Source organism: Hydra vulgaris, chromosome 14, assembly GCF_038396675.1.
Source record: "Hydra vulgaris chromosome 14, alternate assembly HydraT2T_AEP".
NCBI lineage: Eukaryota > Metazoa > Cnidaria > Hydrozoa > Anthoathecata > Hydridae > Hydra > Hydra vulgaris.
This window is the reverse complement of record NC_088933.1, coordinates 29,338,408-29,357,569: the sequence shown is the minus strand read 5'-3', so window position 1 is coordinate 29,357,569 and position 19,162 is coordinate 29,338,408. Positions and strand designations below refer to the sequence as shown.

At 29.7% G+C, this 19,162-nt stretch overlaps 1 protein-coding gene across 2 annotated transcripts in view; it reads left to right on the top strand.

Annotated features, from left to right (window-relative positions):
• Window positions 1-4,238: 4,238 nt before the first annotated feature.
• The window catches only part of LOC100208076 (N-acyl-phosphatidylethanolamine-hydrolyzing phospholipase D), a 35,266-nt gene continuing 20,342 nt past the window's right edge, over window positions 4,239-19,162 (top strand). The window contains exons 1-3 of one of the 2 annotated variants that reach the window (XM_065817717.1): window positions 4,239-4,817; window positions 13,371-13,811; window positions 15,769-16,128. In XM_065817717.1, the coding sequence (XP_065673789.1) occupies window positions 4,605-4,817; window positions 13,371-13,811; window positions 15,769-16,128 (1,014 nt within the window). In that variant the 5' untranslated portion in view covers window positions 4,239-4,604. The remainder of the gene's footprint in view (window positions 4,818-13,370; window positions 13,812-15,768; window positions 16,129-19,162) is intronic. The other variant, XM_065817718.1, reaches the window with a different exon arrangement.

The following is a 19,162-nucleotide window of genomic DNA, read 5'->3' as shown; positions in this document are numbered from 1 at the left end:
ACAATTAAAAACAGGGAAAAAAAAGACTGCCAAGAGCAACATTTGATTAGAAAAGAAACTCTAAGGTGAAATAGTGTTTTGTCTAGATTGATGCATACTACACTTTATTCAGCTGAAAACAATATGGCGTTCAGGGGTACCTCCGACAAACTAGAAATACGCCTAAAAATGGAAAGATATCAGTGAAAGAACATTTTAAACTGTCAATGAGTCGACTGGTGAAAGACTCACTAAAGTTATTATAGATGTTTCAAATAAATCATTGCAGCGTCTGTTCATTGATGGAAAATTCTAACCAATCACTTGGTATTATATACCATTAAAATGCTCAGTGATACACGTTGGGAAGCAAGAATAAACAGTGTTAAAGCAGTCTGTTATCAAATTGGTGCCATTCATGATGCTTTAATTAGTTTGGCTATTGAAAATCAAAAAATTGATGTTAAAGTCTCTCATGAGGCTACTACTCTAGCTGAACAGTTAAAAGACTTCAGTTTCATAGTACGTTAGTTGTTTGGTATGGCATACTTTTTCAAATTAATGTTGTTAGTAAATCTTTACAATCAACAGACATGGATCTCAGTAAATGCACAGAAATGTTGAAAAATACTGCACTTTCTTAGATGAATATAGAAATACAGAATTCAAAAACAACAATTTTAGCGGCAAAGGAATTGACCAAAGAACTAGAAATCAAACCTGTGTTTAAAGCTACATCAAGAGTTCAATGTATTAAGCGTCAAGCTGGAGAAACTGTCCGCAATGAGCCTATAACTTCCCAAGAAAAAAAATTTGAAGTTGAATTTCTTAACTGTCTTTTGGACTCCACATTAAATTCATTCAATGAAAGATTTGATCAGTTAAGTAAGTATTCAGAATCATGGTCTTTTTTGTACAATATAAAACAGATTCTGGAAAATTCTGACCTTGTTGAACTTTGTGATAATCTCCAATTGAAATTAAATGTGCACTCTAAGTCAAATATAGACGGTATTATGTTGTGCGATGAACTCCTAAGTTTCCTAAGCTTTATTGTATGATAAGAATATGGTTATTCCTGTTTTTTTTTTTAATTTCATTAAAGTTCGCAACTTATAAGAGCTATATCCAAATGTGTGGATAGCATTGTGAATATTATTGTTGATGAAAATTCAAGTAGATAAAAACCTAAGATCAAAATATCCCAATCTAAGTTGACAAACATTGTCAATCCAAAGTGAAATTGCTAATAGAATCGAATTTGGTAAACTAATAAAAGAATTTGCCGATAGAACGGCAAGAAAAGTTACATTTTATTAGTTTTTATTTTTAATAAATAGTTATTTTCTTTTTCTTTTTGGTTATTTGATTATACCCTCTGCATTTTTTTTATGGGGTTGTATTGAGTTAGAGGCGCCGTAGAAATCTTGCCCAAGGCTGGTATTGCTAAAACCGGCACTGCCTCAACCATTAATGTGCGTAAAAAAAATCTACCCACTTCAAATTTGCATTTTGATAAAGAAGATACCGATATTGGTACTGATGAATTAGTATCTGGACCTAGTATTGCCCGCTCAGAAACATCAAGAATTGCCCCAGTGCAACTGCGGTTGCAGAAAAAGATTGAAATTCTGGGTTTAGTCGGTTTGTGCGAGCGACAAAAACGTGAATGCTTTCATACTCAATTGAAAGAAAAGAAAAAGAAAAATCTAAATGTCAGAGACAAGCCTGGCAGGCCAATAACTGAAATAAATCAGATTTTACTACATAAAATTATTGTGAACATTGCTATGCATGGATCAGCATCTCATGAAAATGAAATAGTGATGTATATATTAGCATCAAAACGTTAGACCAACTGGCTAAACAATTGAAAATGGATGGCTTCACAATCAATAGAAGCGGGCTTTACCTTTGTCTCTTACCAAAGCGCAGTTCATCTCTTGAAAGCCAGTGTAATGTATCAGCTGTACCAGTAAAATTAATTAGAGCACAGAATAACTAGCACACTAAACATGTTGACGGTTTGTTTTGTACTGCTACAATAAGGCATTTGGAAGAGTTAGCGTCCATGTTAGGAATGAATGAAATATTTTTTTTGAGCCAATATGATAAAGCTCGCATTCCAATTGAGTTGACCGCTGCTAAAAAAACAAAGTCCATTGCTGATGCACATCGAGTACAGAGTCAGTTTACCTGACCATTATTGGGTGGTTGCTGCAGGAAAAAAATTAATTCCATTGGTGTATGCTGAATGCTCAATTCAGCCTGATTGTTTTGGAAACTGAGAAGCCGTAGGGTATTTCGGACCAACCTATATAGCAATCAGATTAGAAAAACACTTAAAATCAACAGTATTCATCCATGGATTTGATTTTCAAAGATTGCTTACACTCAAGGAGTTTGATATCATTATCAGAAGTGGTATTAATTGATTGGTTAAAATAATTTTAGTTTTGACAGTTGATAGTGGTCCTGATGAGAACCTAAGATACCAAAACTAATAAAAGTTGCAGTACACCAATTTATCCAGCATGATTTTGATGCTTTATTTTTTGATACAAATGCTCCTGGAAGAAGTGCATTTATCAGAGTTGAAAAAAAAATAGCACCACCTCGTAAGGAACTTCTGGATTGATACTACTACATGACCACTTTTGTAGCCATCTAAACGAGAGAGGTGTTACAATCGATGTCAATTTAGAGAAGACAAATTTTAAGTTTGTAGGGACCACTCTTGCTGAAATTCGGTCAGGCTAGATAGTTAATAATTTTCCAACAGTTGCAGAGTACATTGAGCCCACAGACTCTGAGTCACAAAACAACTCCTCTTGTCAAGGGATCAGAAATGGTATGATGTCACATACGAACGAGCCAATATCTTATGCAGATTGTAAAGTGTAATGACAATAAGTGCTATTTGAAAACAAGAAGTTCCTATTCCAGAGCGATAATAGGCAGATTTATTTCTTCTCCGTTGCCATTTGTTTACACAAATAAAGGTCTTAGAATTCCAGGACAAACAACGGACCTAGCACACCATCAATTTCCATCTCTGTTTGTAGCACAAAGTTTAACAGTTGATGACATATTTCTCCACTATTCAAATCCGTATTGGTCAATTCCATAAAATTTGTACTGTCCATCGATGCAATCTGTGATTTTTTGTTGTGATTGTTTATGGTTATAAAATGCAACTTTTTAAATCACTAGCGAATGATTGATATTAATTTAATAATAATAAAAACAATAATTATCTTTATTATCGCTGCCCATTGTAATTTTCCCATTGTATATATTTACACGAAAACAATTTTGAACATTTTATATTTAGTTAATTATCGGAATAATGCGATGTTTATCCGAGAGAGAGAGAGAGAGAGAGAGAGAGAGAGAGAGAGAGAGAGAGAGAGAGAGAGAGAAGGAGGGGGTGTCAGCACTTTGTGGCTTACTATTCTAGGGGAGTCTAAAATTTTGTGATGCGTAACTAAGGGAAGGGAGGGGATCTAAAATATCAATAAATTGCGTGACGTCATTTATGGACGGACACAAAGAGGGTATAAAAAAAGGTATACTTTTAGGGAAGATATTTAAGAAGCTTCTGAACAATGTAAAATATACTAATCACTGTCTTGAAAAATCAAATTATGTAAGTACTACTATTTAAGTACCATAGTTCTCATTTGATATATTTGGGGATATGGAATATAAAAGTATTGATAAACATCTTAATGTAAAAAATTTCTTATAAAAAATTTTTTATTTTGAAGTTATTCATGTTTTTATATTTTACTATTATTTTTTGTAATTTAGCATTTATTTTTATTTATATTTTAAACATAGTCTGTATTTAATAATTGTATATTAAATATAAACTCATACATATAAAAAAAAATTCCCCAATTTTTTTTTTTTATTTATATGTTACATTTATTAAATATAAATTCATATATATATAAAATAATTCTATATTTATTAAATATCAATATAGGCTTTTTTTTAAAATTTATTTTTAAATTAGAAACGAAAAATTAAAAAAATAAATAAAAAGTGTTTGAATATATTAAGACGCAACTGAATTGTTTTATTTTAATTCTATTTGAATTCTATTTGAATTCTATTTGAATTTTTAATTTTATTTTGAAAAATTAAAAATTTAAAAATTTAAATTTAGATTTATAATAGGATGATTCTGAAAATCTCAAAAACAGTTATATAAAAAATTAAAGATTTATTAGTATGAAAATCGTTATTTGATTGCTTCAACTTGGTGAGGCAGCACACTAAATCTTTTTAAACAATTTTGTATTTTAAGTTTCAAATAATTTAATTCGCCAAAGATTAATAAGAGTTTAATGTTTTGTTGTCATTTTAAGCTATTTCAACTTTCAAAACTCAATATACGAAACGCAGTACTCAAATTTTTTCATCAATAGTAACGCAACTTTTTACAATAAAGTTATTCATACATAATTTTTGTTAAGCCACTAAATACACTTCATGTTAACCCATTGATTAAAAAAAATTTAATTTGAAATAGTATTTTGAAAACATGCAATATTTATTTTTAAATATATGTTAACAAACCCTCAAATAAATTAACAAATAAATGAAATTAAAAACACATGGCAGAACATAAATCAAAATCAACTACAATAAAAAAAACGGTTGAAGTTATCAAATTGTTTAGTAAAAGAACAAAAGATGAGTACCCACGCGCAGAAATAAAAGATGGAAAATACTTACTACCGTGGAAAACTGAAGAGGTATTACATAATAACTGGACTAACTTCAAATCATTCTTTTCACTTTACAGAATTGAAATACCAACTGAAGAGGTATGTCACTAAGATTGTTGATTTTTAAACTAAGATTGTTGATTTTTAAATTTTAGTTTTGTTACTTTTTTTAAAAATAAAACAGTATAATAGTTTTAGCTTAAAATGAGCTACGTAAGGTACGTAAAGTGACCCATGCAACTTTACTGCTACGTATTTTCTTGATTTTAATTTCTTATGTACTTTGATACCATGCTACCAAAAATGATTTTCCCAAACTCTGAGCAAATTTTTTAACAATATTTGTAAATTAAATTTATACTAAACTACTACAATAGTAATATAATAAAATATTTATTTGTAATTTTTAAAGCAAAATAAATTAAAAAAAAAATCCAGAAAAAATTCTCAAATATCAAATACCTATCAATTCCATCCATTTAGCGTACTATAAAATTACTAAAATGTAGGGCCGTCTCTAGGAAGGGGAGGAGAGGGGTGGAGTAGGGGGGAAGAGGAACCAGGGCAATTTTTCCCGGTTGCCCACCATCCCCTCCCTCCTTTTTTTTTTTAAATTCCTTAAAATTTATTTTTTTACTTTTTTTAGTCCTTTTAAAAAATTTTGGTTAAAATTTTTTTTTTTATATATTTTGAAACAATTTTATTTTGTTTACAAAATAATGTTTTTTTCATGTTGTTTATTTTAAATTATTTTATAATGATTTCGTTTATTAACGCTGAGCTCATGTTTGTTTTGCGCGGGCAATAACATAAATAAACCGACAAGACAGTAAGTTATTAAAAATGTTGTAATAAAAAGAGTCGCAAACTGTAATCAGTAGTGACCTTAATGATGAATTAGAAAAATTACATTATGGATAATTTGTATTTTCAAAAACAAAAGTAAAGTTTTACTCTGATTATTTGAATTTGAATATTATTTTATTGAAGATGTCAAAAAAAACTGTCAGGTGTTCAGAGAAGAAAATTAGCTAAGGGCTCTTAAACAGTCTATGAAGCTGTTTTAGTAAAGTTCCAAAGATAACACATTTCTTTCTTCCTCCAAGTTCTTCACATCCTTGTAAATTAAATATTTTATGTCATGAAAACTCCTTAAAAATATCTAGTGAGACCTCCACTCTGTCTTTATCTAACCAAGAGAAAGATAATGTGAGCAAACTTCTGTTGTATAATTCAACTTCTTCCGCTAGTTTTGCCACATGTTTATCAACTTTATCTTCGGACATTTGTTGTCAAAAATCTCAGAAAGTATCAAAGAAAGACAAAGAGCCTGAATGTGCATCACAATTACAACAGTTGTTTTGGTAGAAGTCCAGATTCTTATCTAATAAATCAACAGCTTGATTGGCATGCCTGGCTGTAAGAGAGAGAGAGATTGCATTATCAAAATGGACCAAGTTTTTTTCCTGAAGAGCGATAAGAAATATCCTGAAACCAAAAATCGCCATTTCTCAAATGAATTTTGATCCATGGTAGCAAGAAATGGTAAACAAGCAAAATGGAGATTTATATACCTTAGAGAAACTGACTCAGCTAATTGTCTTCCTTGTCGTTTGTTTGATTCGACTCATCATATTCAAAATCATATTTAGGGAGAAAAGAAGGTTTCAACAACTGGAAAAAGTTTACAAAAGAGCTTATATCCATGAGACATCTCCATTGCATTTCAGTTGTTCTGAGAAATGGATCAAGGCAACAAACTGGATAAAAAAATAAAAAGTTGTAGATCATGATCTTACTCAATAAATTAAAAATGAAGCAAAAAGGTGGTGAAGTATTCTAAATAGAATTGTGTCAGTGAATTCTAAATAGAATTGTGCCAGCGCAACATAATATTGTATTTCGTGGAAGCTCATCAAAGCTGTACATCAAAAATAATGGAAACTTCCTTGGTATTATCCAATTATTTGGTCAATTTTATTCCATTTTGATGAAGCACTTACGGTAAACTAAAGATAAAGAAAGACATTCACATATGTCAAGTGTGAACATTTAAAACGAAGTCATTAACTTCTTTGCTTCACAAATAAAAGAAGCTAATGTGAACCGGGTAAAGTTTGCAAAGTATTTTTTAATTATTATGGATTGCACTCCAGACCTTAGTCACAAAGACCATACTTCTCTGACCACCTACCATGATGATGAAGAAGATGAAGTAATAGCCATTGTCAAAGAATGCTTTATTGGATATGCAGTGTCTGAAGAATTGACTGATAAAACTCTTGCTAACCTTTTAATTAAAAAAAAATCTAAAAGTCTAAAGTTTTGTAGGCTAGACCTAAAAAACTTTAGAGGTCAAGGCTATGACAACGGATTTAATATGGCAAAATTCAAAAAGGTGTTCAAGCTTGAATTTAAGCTGAATACCCACTATCCTTACTTATACCCTGTGCTTACCACAGCTTGAACTTAGTTATATCAGACGGAGCTAAATTATCGGTAAAGCCTATATTGCTGTTTAAAAATATTCAAAGAGTTTATACAATTTTTTCTGCATCAATTAAGCTATAGTGCATTATTAGTGACCATGTTAAAACACTATTCCTAAAGTAAGTTTGTGAAACCAGGTTAAAAGCTAGGATAAATTCCGTATCAGCAATTCAATGCCAATACAGTAGCGTAGTTAAAGCTCTGGAAACCCATTTTAAAAGCTTTTTTTATCATATTTATTTAAAAACTTTTAATAAAAATGATGCCAATAAAACTGGTTTTGATCAGAAAAAAAACGCTACCAATATACCAATTTGCGTCCCATCTTCCAACCAGTTGTAAACCATTCCCGGCAGCCGCATGGTAATTCCAATATAAAACCATATTTAATTTTAGGCGACATCTTTACGCCATGTGGGACCCATCTGGCAACCAGATCTGTTCCCAGCCCAAACCTAATCCCAGTAATCCCAGCTCAATCCCAGCTGGGACCCAGTTGGAGTGGCTAATTGGGTTGTCAGTAACTTAAGTCTTCATTTATTACTTCATTGTTTAAACTATTTGAATTCCTTAACTTATTCCAATCCTTAAATCGAATGTATATATATTTATCTTTATGGTAGATTGGTAGGTGGTGTAAGTATTAAAGTATTGGTGGTAGCATTAAAAGCTTATATACGCAACTACTATTATTAGGGAAAGGGCACCGCTTAGTTAGTATAGTGCCGCATAGTACTTGTGCTTGCATATGAAGCACGAGCACTATGTACATGTAGAAATAGTAAGTACATAAAGTTATTATATAAAAATGTCCACATAATAAAATAATACCTATGTGTTTACTAGTTAATTACTTTAGTAAATATCTAATAAAATGATAATCTTTGTTTTTACTTACTCTTAAATTTCTCTTCTTTTTCTATAAACGAATCCACGTTTCTCTTTGAAAATCTAAAATTAATCTTACTAATATTATTCTCATCCTGTAAAAATCATATGTAACATGACCAAAAAAGTCTGTTGTTGCCCTTTTAAGGGGACAAAGTATATACCCTTGGGTACCTAAAGCATAAAAAATTTAAATCTTCTACTGACATCCGTGCCAGAAATTTCATTTTGAATTTGATGATTAAAATTACTGCTTTTTTAAATATTTGACGAATGTATATGTGCCTCTCTCAAGTATACCTATGAGCAATATTTCACTTTTAGCTTGACAAAAATATACGTTTGCTGAAATTCAATTATCTAATTGGATTTTAATAATTCCAAAAAATAAATTACAAAAGAAACACAAGGTAAATAAACAATTTCACTGGGAGATAAAACGATGTACAATATTTTCCAAAACGTTTCTACATAATACTTTTTTCTTTCAAATATTCTTCTTTTGGTATTTTAATGATTTCTTAATGGCTTTGTGGTTGTTGAGCGCGACTTGACTTTTCTTCCTTCTTTACAAGTGCTTGCAATTGTAGTCGAGAAAACACTTCAGCAAATTATGACCACACTCAGGGTAGCTTGGTTGACTCTTGTACCTTCCCAGTGCACCTTAAAATTGGCATGTAAAGCATCTAAAGCATCTGTTGCCTGTTCAATGAAAACTCCAAGACTTTGTCCATGAATGCTAATAAAATGTGGCACATGTAAAAAGACTCTGCGCACTTTGGGCGTTACTGAAATTTGCAGTTTTATAAATGACTCTTTGATCTGATCAATTATTTCTCAGTAGCTGGGATTAAGGAAGTTTCCAAAGCAAGCAGATCCTACCTAGCGTGCTCCTGGCCAAACTTGAAAAAGACTCTTAAATAAATGGTTCACAACTTTAAGAAGCAAGTGCAATTCCATAGGAGGAATTAAAAATCTGGCAAATCAAGAAGTGGGGGATGTACTGAGTTTTTGAAGTTCTTTGCTGTCTTTGAGTTTGCTCCCTTCTTAACAAATACTTGATAGTTTCTTTAAAAAAATCAAAAAAAAAAATCAAAAAGTCATTACCCTAATATACATATATATATATACATATATATATACATATATATACACTAAACATATAAATATATAGTAAATAAGTTTATGTAAAATATAGAATTAATGTTAATACTTGCGTTTAGTTGAACTTAAATTTTAGAGTGTTTATTGTTAAATAAAGTCCCAAAAAAATTATTCGGAAATTTTTCTTGTTAAAATTTATAATCCTTAATCACAGCTTGTAGTAAAAGAGAAGAGATTCAGAGATTGCTTCTCAAGCTCCAATGTTACCAAGTTTGCCTGATACAGCTTTACACCAGCAGCAAGGATGCTTGCTGCTGTGTGCTTAAATGCCACATATAATATTAGCAAGTTTAAGATCAGTGCTGATAATGAATTTGAGTTTATTTGCTTGAATGAGATTAAACAGGTTTTTGATATTGAAGTAAGTTTCTGCAACATCTTCAACAATTGCAACCAAGAGTAAACGCTTAACTCCAGTGTCTCTGGCAACAGTCCTTGACGCAAGTCACAATGTTTTCTGCTCGAAGCTTTCTATTTTTTTTGTCGAATCAATGAGGCACATACTCATTTTCAAAAAACCTCCTCCTCTATCCAGGCCAAGTTACACAGTGTGGTTGGCAGAAATTTTCCTCTCTGAAACAATCTTTGAACAAAGGTCCTTTACATCAATGCAACGCACAAATTTTCGTGCGGCAGCTTCATTATTGGTTTTTTCAAAGGATGTTATTGAGAAAATGGTAAAAACACTATCAAGGTTTTTGCCTATGATAGCAAACTTTTCAAAAAATTCCAGTTTTTACCTTGAAGTACAGGCAGACGTTTTCCTCCTTGGTCTTGAGTCGAATTTTTCCACCAGAAGAGGACGGTGTGTTTTTGATTAATGAAGAAGCAATTTTTTGGGCTCCTAGAGCATCAAACTGAAAAATTATTTTTAAATTTGCATGTCTGGTTCCAGATGTAAACTGTGTGGGTATCTACGATGAAGAACTGTGAGGCATTTGACAAACTTTCACGGCAGATGCAGCTAGTGTGAATGGACCTGTGGAAGTGCTGTCGGCTGGCAGCTTGCAATGGATAAGGCTAAATCAGTTGGACTCGTTTAATGCTGTAAATGAGGCAGTCACATGCAAGACTTGTCCTTGACAATGGTTTGATTGCGATAGACTTGAAATCGTATAGAGCTGTAAGAAGAGTGTCTTTGTCATGATTGCTCAAAAGAAATATGCACTTCATGCAAATTTCAAGAGGTCCTCTTGCATTGGTAAAGTCTTTGTGTTGGCTAATGGTTTGCAATACTCTTGTTTTTTGAAAATTTGTCAGTTTTTGGTCACTTTTTTCATGCAAAGGAAGCACACAGGTTCACGAAATTCATCACGTGTCTTAGCTTTTGTTGACATTTTCAATTTCTTAGATACAAAATCTCAACAGTTTGTACCATAAACATATCACATTATAGTTTAATCACTATTTGAAAAACACAAAACAAGATACATCTAAGTGCAAGATGTAGATCTTGCACTTAGATGTAATTGACCATTATTTCAACAACTAAATGAAATAATACAATAAAGTCGAAAAAAAATAAAAAAGTTAGTTATACCATTAAAGTAAGTAGATTATGCTTCTATTTACTGCCTTTTGTCGTTTATAAATCTTAAAGGCCTATATTGAATATAGTGCAAAGATGGTAAAACTGGCGCAGTATATACAAGAGCAAGTTCTAGACGGATGGAAAATATAATTTTTTTGAATGATTAGAATGTCTATTTAACTCATTTAATTATTATGCTATATTATATTACATTCTTGAATTATATCATCAGATGCAGTACTTTCATCATCATTTTTATCAAGACCGACAACACCAATGTCAAGTAATTTGATTGAATATTATAAAAAAAAACAACGTTTCTATTAAAAACTGTTTATAATTTGCAACAAAAATATTTTTGCTACAAATTAGTGTCTCTAAAAAGCATATCAACAAATCAAGTAGAAACAGTGCAAGAGTTGAAAGAGATGCTTTGAATAAAACTGAAATAATAGAAAAGTTCAAGAAACCGATAAAAAACAAAATAAAAAAAGTCTACGAAACATCACATCGGCGATACTTAGAGATGCAATCAAGTAAGTTACAAAAAAAAGTTAAATCTAGAAAATTCATGGCAGTTTGCCACGAATCAATCGGTAAATGTAAAAATAATTTGTGCTGATTGTGGTTTTTTTATTTTTTTTATCAGTTATGCACTCCAAAACAATATCAACAAGATATGTACTCCAAAACAATACCAACATTAAAAACAAGTCTACACTAAAACTTGCCTGTTCCAATATCGAATCATTAATAGCTCAATTTTTTCTTTTTTTTAGCTTTCTTATGTATATTGGTTTTATTGTTTTACAAGCGAGAACTTTCAATATTTATTAATTTTTTATATATTTTTCTATGTTTATTATATTTAGGGTAGATTAGGGTAACATGAACACCTCGGTAACATGAGCATACTTAAAGATTTCTTAGTTGTAAGCAGTGAAATTAAGTTGCTTTGTATTTTTTTAATCAACTTTATGTGGTGATAGCAGGAATCGATGTAATTAGCGTAAATTTGTATGCAGTAGTTAAGTAATTAGCGGTTCTTATCTAATTAAAAAGCTATTAAATTTTTTGCGTAGTTAAAATATTATCATCACGCATGAATAAATCTGTAGCGCGAAGTTTTGATGCTAATATAATGAAGTTTCATTTTTTATAAAGAAAATATGTTACCTAAAAATCCGTTTTATTTTCGTTTGAAAAACAACCCATTGAAACATTTAATTTTGACATTATTTAAAGAAACCATTTTTGTGTAATATGGGCATGCTCAAATAACCCAGTTTTTTTCATTGAAATTACCTAGTTTAAAGCCCTAATATTGAAGTTGTTTTAACTGGTTTTTGAATAAAAAAAAACATATAATAAATTTTTTTTATTATTTTAACAACACTTAACATCTTTATATTATTTAAACTCAAAATACTTGTAATAAAATAAAATAATTTTATTGTTTAAAGGTATGAGTTGACGAAATTAAAAAAATAACTAACTAATTTTATTTTTTTGTTGTTGGGTAAAACGTAGTAGTATTGTTTCAATAAAAAGTGACCTAAAATTTGATCTTTTAACATTAACTTTTGTTAATAACGAATCATTATACTCCAAAAATTAGTTCCAATTGTCAGGTTGGTATTTTTTTACTTAATGTTATTTTTTTGAACTAATTTAAAGTACTCATATTACCAAATAATCTGGGTAATATAAGCACTTTTGCTACTTTTTTTTTTGGGATCGCTTCTCATGATCCACTTAAATATTTAGGCACCCGAAAAAATTTCGGGTGCCTAAATATTTAAGTGGATCATGAGAAGCGATCCCAAAAAAATGTTTATTCACAAAAATTTTGGATCCAGCATAATTATTTTTCAAAATATTCCAATTTTGTCCCTAACCTAACGTATTACCCCTAACCTAACGGAGTAACCAACCCGATTATTCTTTTATTATAATTATGAATAACTGTTAAATCTAAAAAAAAAATTCTTGAAAAATAATTTTAAGAAATAAATACTGAATAAAACTCATTTTTTAAAATGTAATATTGTAGAAATAAAATTCTCTATCCAATTGAAAACTAATAAAAAATGTTTCCCATAAAATGTTTCCCATCTTACTCTATGTTGTACGACGGTTTTAAAATAACAATCTGTTTTTAACATTAATATAGACAATATATTGACAGAAAAGTTAAAAAATCTTTCTTTATTTTAAATTTTATACTGATCAATATTTATTTAGTATTCACTAAATTCGTTTCTCATTCATAAAAAAAATTTCCAAAATTTAAAAAAATTTTATTTAACTTTTTAGTTTAAAGAAGTAATTAAAACATCAAAATTTTTTTAAAAATATTTTGTCATTATGTCCAGTTTGGTTCAATTTTTTCAAAAATATTTTGTCACCTCTATGTCCTGCTTGGCTCAGTTTTTATCCAACTATTTATTATTATTTGATTTTTATGCTAATAAAAACTTTATTCAGCTTAAGTTTCCTATAATTAAGCCTATCTTTAACTAGTTTCCAATTTTATTATAATTGCATTTTTTTTTATTGGTAATCTTTTTTATTTTTAGAAATTAAACGAAGAGCCATTAATGCAACTAATGGAGGCTGATCCTAACCGTATAGAGAATCCACCTGAAAATGGCATTCGTGTAACATGGCTAGGTCATGCAAGCGCCTTATTTCAATTAGATAGTGTAAGTTTTTTGGTAAATCCTAATTTTAATCCAAGAGCTGGAAAAAACTACTATTTTGGTGAAAATAAACGGTACCGAAAGCCTGTTTACACTGTAGAGCAGTTGCCACGTATTGACTGTGTATTCATTACAAACACTCATTTTGATTACTTAGATTTATATTCAGTTCGACAGCTCAATGACCGTTTTGGTGAGATGCTTTTGTGGTATGTGCCTATGGGAGTTGGTAGTTGGTTGTTAAAGACTGGTTTTGTCAATGTGGTTGAGATGGACTGGTGGAAAGAAGATGAGATTGAATTTTATGATCACACTATAGTAAGTATAAGTTGAAGTATAGTATAAACAAATTTTAAAAAACTCCATCTCATTATGGATTTTTTGAAATTGTTTAATTAATTTTTATTTAAATTTGTAAATATGATTTTATTTAATTATTAGATAGATTATATATACTATATATATTAATTTTATGTATATTTTTTTATCTTTATTTTATTATTTATTTAGTTTTAACGTTTTATCTTTTTAAGCTCAGCTACTTTATTGTATTACAAACACAGAATATTTTACAGAATATTTTACAGAATATTTTTATATTCTAAATTACAGACAAAACTGTCTGACTGCCTTAAAGTATTTCACAAGGTTATTTAATATTTTAGGTTACATTAAAAAACTTTTATAACTGTATATAGCTTTTGATGATGTCAGCCTGCTTTATGTTAATGAAAATGTATAATCCGTTTACAAAATGATTTAGCTTGAATTATTGAATTTAAATAGTTTAGATATTTGTTAATGAGGATTTAATTAGCCAATCGTGGTATTAAAACATTGCGTTTAAACGTGGCGTCTGAAACGTGGCGTTTAAAACGCCACGCCACGTTTAAGTGTAGAAAGTTTAATTGATGGAAATTTTAAATTTCCACACATGTACCAATCCGATGCCAAGTTTATCTATTTTTTCTAAAATATGTCTACAATTTATTGTTAAATAATAATTTAAATTTATTTAAATTTAAAATATTATTTAACAATGATATTTTAAATTTAATTAATAAATTTAAAATATTATTGTTAGCCCAACGAGCAGCCACATACATGTTATTACACTCCTAGCTTACAGCCACACGTAACGGTTAAGAATTTCGAGAGAGTAGTTATTTGTTTTAACTCCAATTTAAAATGTTCGGGTAAAATAAATAATAACCCTTTAAAGGCATTATCTTCTTTTGTAATTTTCTAAAATTGTTTTCATACAACATCTAAAAATAGAAACTACTTTAAATTTTAAAAATTATTTATAAAAACTTTAATCTATTAACAAAGTTTCTTTTAATATTTTACAATGGAATTAGAAACAAATAAACAAGCAGGTTGCAATTTGCCAAAGAATACAAAAGTGTGACTAACTCAAATGCAAATCCAATGCACCCAGCAAATATTTAATCTAAAAAAGACGTTTTTAATACGTGTTTTAAACGTAATATACGTTATTTATTTGCCTAAAAGACGAATTTTTAAGACCGAATTTTTGCTGGACAGTTACTCTAACAAATGTTTTTTCTTTTACTTCGTTACTTGTAAGGTAAGTATTTTAAATATAGTTTTATAGGAGACTATATTTTTCTTACAATATAAGATCTCACAAAGTAAAAATAAAAATGTAACTTATTAATTTAAATGTAATTGGGTCTTTTAATATAAACTCCTAAGAACAATGTTTGCTGTATATACTAGGATTCCTTACTAGGATTCCTTACTAGGATTCCTTACTAGGATTCCTTACTAGGATTCCTTACTAGGATTCCTTACTAGGATTCCTTACTAGGATTCCTTACTAGGATTCCTTACTAGGATTCCTTACTAGGATTCCTTACTAGGATTCCTTACTAGGATTCCTTCTAATTGAAATTGAGAAAACATTGCTCTTAAGAACAATGCTGAAATTTAAGTTAGAAGTCTCAATTATATTTCAACTTTAAACAAGAATTTGTATTATAAATAAATATGTTAATTTTAACGTCAGGAGCTTCAAAATTAAAAAAAAAAGATTAATTACAAAAAGTAAAGGACACAAGTTTTAAGGGCATTATAAAATTTGAAGTCAAATTAAAAATTTTCGTGTCTTGTTATCCTGATTACCAGCACTGCTTCTTTGTTATTTTAATTCAAAATTCAAAATAAAAGCTAGAGCCAAGTTGCTCCAAATAATCCCCAATAGATATATGATAACATAAATAAAAATTTTGTTATTAATTGTTTTAAACAGATCAAAAATGAACAAGAAATCAAATCTACTTCCTTTAACATTGCATGCACGCCATCCCAAAGTTATCACAACCGTAATTTTGATAATGAGAATGCAATGTTGTGGTGCAGTTGGGTAATTCGTAGTCCTCGTTATAAAATCTTTATATCAGGATCGACTGGTTATGCTAAAGTTTTTCAATCTATTGGAAGAAAATATGGGCCGTTTCATATAGCCGCGCTACCTATAGGTGGTTACGATATAAAAACCAGAAATGTTTATGGGTATGTTACTCCTGAACAAGCTGTGCAAGTTCATAAAGATATTTTATCTATGTGCTCTTTGGCATTATCTTGGGGAACATTTGCCTTTAGTAATGAGGTAACATTTGACTATATTTAAAGTTGCGTTGTTATAAATTAATTCAAAATAAAATTAGTAAAACTAATTTTTTATCATAGTATAATTTGAAAAGCATAATTAATATTTCTTTAAGCATAATTCATATTTAATTACTCATAATCATTATTTATTTGAGTCATTTTTTGTAAGAATCAGGCAGTCAATGGAAGTGACCTCCTCCAAATTGCTTGAATTTTTTATATATTGATCAGAATATAGAGAAAACCTGTTGGGGAAAAAAAAAATTTTCAAAAATGTTTCGTTCACTCGGAATCTGGGCTTAAATTTTTGAGATTTTTTTTAAAAATTTTTAGAAATTTAGTTTTTGCCACCTTTGAACCCATTTTTTTGGCAAGGCAAAAAGTTGCACATAGCTTTTGTAGTTAATATCAGACGTAACCCAAAAGCTCTCTCCAAAAAATATTAAAAAGTTGCGTGACACTGTGCGGTTGGCTAATTATCATTGTTCAAAAGTACAAAATCAATCACTTTTGTCAATTTTTAATCGGAGTTAATTCTAGCGGCGAAGTGTTGCACACAATTTTTCTTTTAGGATTTGAAATTATCAAAGGTATTGAGTCTAAAAATGCAAAGAAAGTTATGTGATACCTAAGGCCTATTAATATATTAAGGCTTGAAATTGGAAAAAAATGTTTTAGTATACTTACAAAATGAACCATTACGGCAGAGGCGCTTAGTTTTGTAAAAATGTAAACATATCCAACTGTCAATACAAAAAGGTCCTAACATAATAATAAAAAAAATTCGTGTGATCTTTAGATATTAAGTTAAAAATAAAGGTACAAATTGTTAAAAATGATTAAGTACGAAGAGATATTTTTTTGGACACACAGATGAGGTTTTCGCTCACAATAAAATTTCTATCATCCAAAATTAGCATTTAGCATTACACAAAACATTGCACGTAATGTTAAGAAAAAATTTAAGCGTTTCTGACTATAATATAGAAATCATAACAATTGAAATAAATAATAATAAAAAACAATACATGATCAGAAGTGAATTATTTAAATTTACGTCATAACCAAATAACTTGTGGTGATCGAATGGAAGAAGAATCGCTGATATCACGATTGTGGAGAAACAAGTTAGTGGGCGGTTGTTTACTTTACCATAAAAATGTCTTAACTTTATTTTAACGATCTTTAAAATTTGCATAAATAGAGTAGATATTTTATCATTGCTATTGAGAAATAGGTACTGCATAAATAGAACTTGTTTTTAGTTGAGTATGAAACAAAACAAATATTTTTATGAAAACTGTTGTTGCTTTTCAAAAGGAAATTGTGGATCATTCAAAAAACATAAAATTATAAACAAAATGTTCTACATTCATCAGCTGGGAGATGTTGATGTTAAGAAACACCTCATCAACTTAAAGGTAATTATGTATTTTAAATTTACGCAGACTGTAATATAATTTTTATAATTACATACTTTATAAATTCTCTGCAATAAGATTTTGAGACAAAGTTCTTTAAACAAAAAAAAATAGCTCTTTTAATTAATTCCTCACTCTTTTAATAAATAATCACTTAATTAATCACACTCTTGCAATATTGTATTTTAATAATAACAACAATGTATTTCAAACTTGTAAACATTTTTCGTGAAGAGTCAGATTATAAACAATGCTTTAAATGACACACTTAATAATTGTTTAAAAAATTGTTTTTAGGTCATGCGATTAAACGATAATAATATTTGGGAAGAAAATGGACTTATTGCAAATAGACTTAAAAGAAATCTTGAAAAGGATGAACAAATATGTGCTTTTCACCGGTACACGTTTGGTATTGCATGGAGTCCTCCAAAAACATGCTTTCATCCTCACCATCTAAATATAAAAGGAAAAAAATCTCCCGCTTTAAGGGCGTCACCAATACATGTCGTCATATCAATGTCAAAGCGATACAATGAAGTATTTTCAGTTGGTGCAATGCTGTGTTTTACCCATTTAAAGCAAGAAACTGCTTTATCTAGAGTCAACGAAAACACCAATTTATGTACAGAAACACAAACACAACAAGAACAAACATATATGACACCTGCTACTCCAGATGAAGAATTTGATCCCGGTGAAATTAATGTTTCACAGGAGATTTTGGACGAATCTCTAAGAAGCCGTGAGAGTGTAACTGAGGTTCTTAATGCAAGTCCAATAAAATTTAGATTAAAAAGGAAGTTCGAATATCTGGAAGATACTACTAAAGATAAGTTAAAACGCAAGTATGTTCGCCTAGAAAACTTATTAAAGAAAAAATTTGCGGAAGCTGTTGCTCCTGGACAAGAGGAAATACTTATAGATTTTCTTAACAGTAAAAATGTTGATGAAATAAATAGCCCTCTCCCAATTGAAATTATTCGTGCTCAGAAAGTATATAAGCAAAGTGATTCCATGGGAAAGTTAGTTATCCTCTCATTATTAGACGATACCAAGTATACCAAAAAGTTTATAATGAACACATTTGAGTGTACCAAACATCGTATAGAAACAGCAAGAAAATGGCATGCATCTCATAAAGGGTTGGCATTTCCAGAGAAGAAAGTATTCGTCCGATCTAGTCTTGATCAAACAAAGTGTGAACATTTCTTAGACTTTATATTTACAAGCGGTATTTTGCATGATGTTGCTTATGGAATAACCAAATTAAAATACGACAGCGGTGAAGAACAAAAGATAGTGCATGCAATACTGACGACAAAATATAGCCACGCTATCATGTTCTATCGAAAAAGTTGTAGTGAAAAGAATTATATACCATTATCTGATTCAAGTTTGTGGAAAGTATTGCATGCAATAAAACCTTCAAGTCGAAAAAGCTTAGCTGGATTAGATGATGTTACTGCTTCAGGCATGAATGGTTTTCAAACATTACAAAAATTGGCACAAAGATTTAGTTCTAAATCTCTCGAAGCTGCCCTTGAAAAAGGAAAAAGGTATTTGAAAACAAGTTATCAAACCAATTGTAGTGTCAATGACTCAAACATT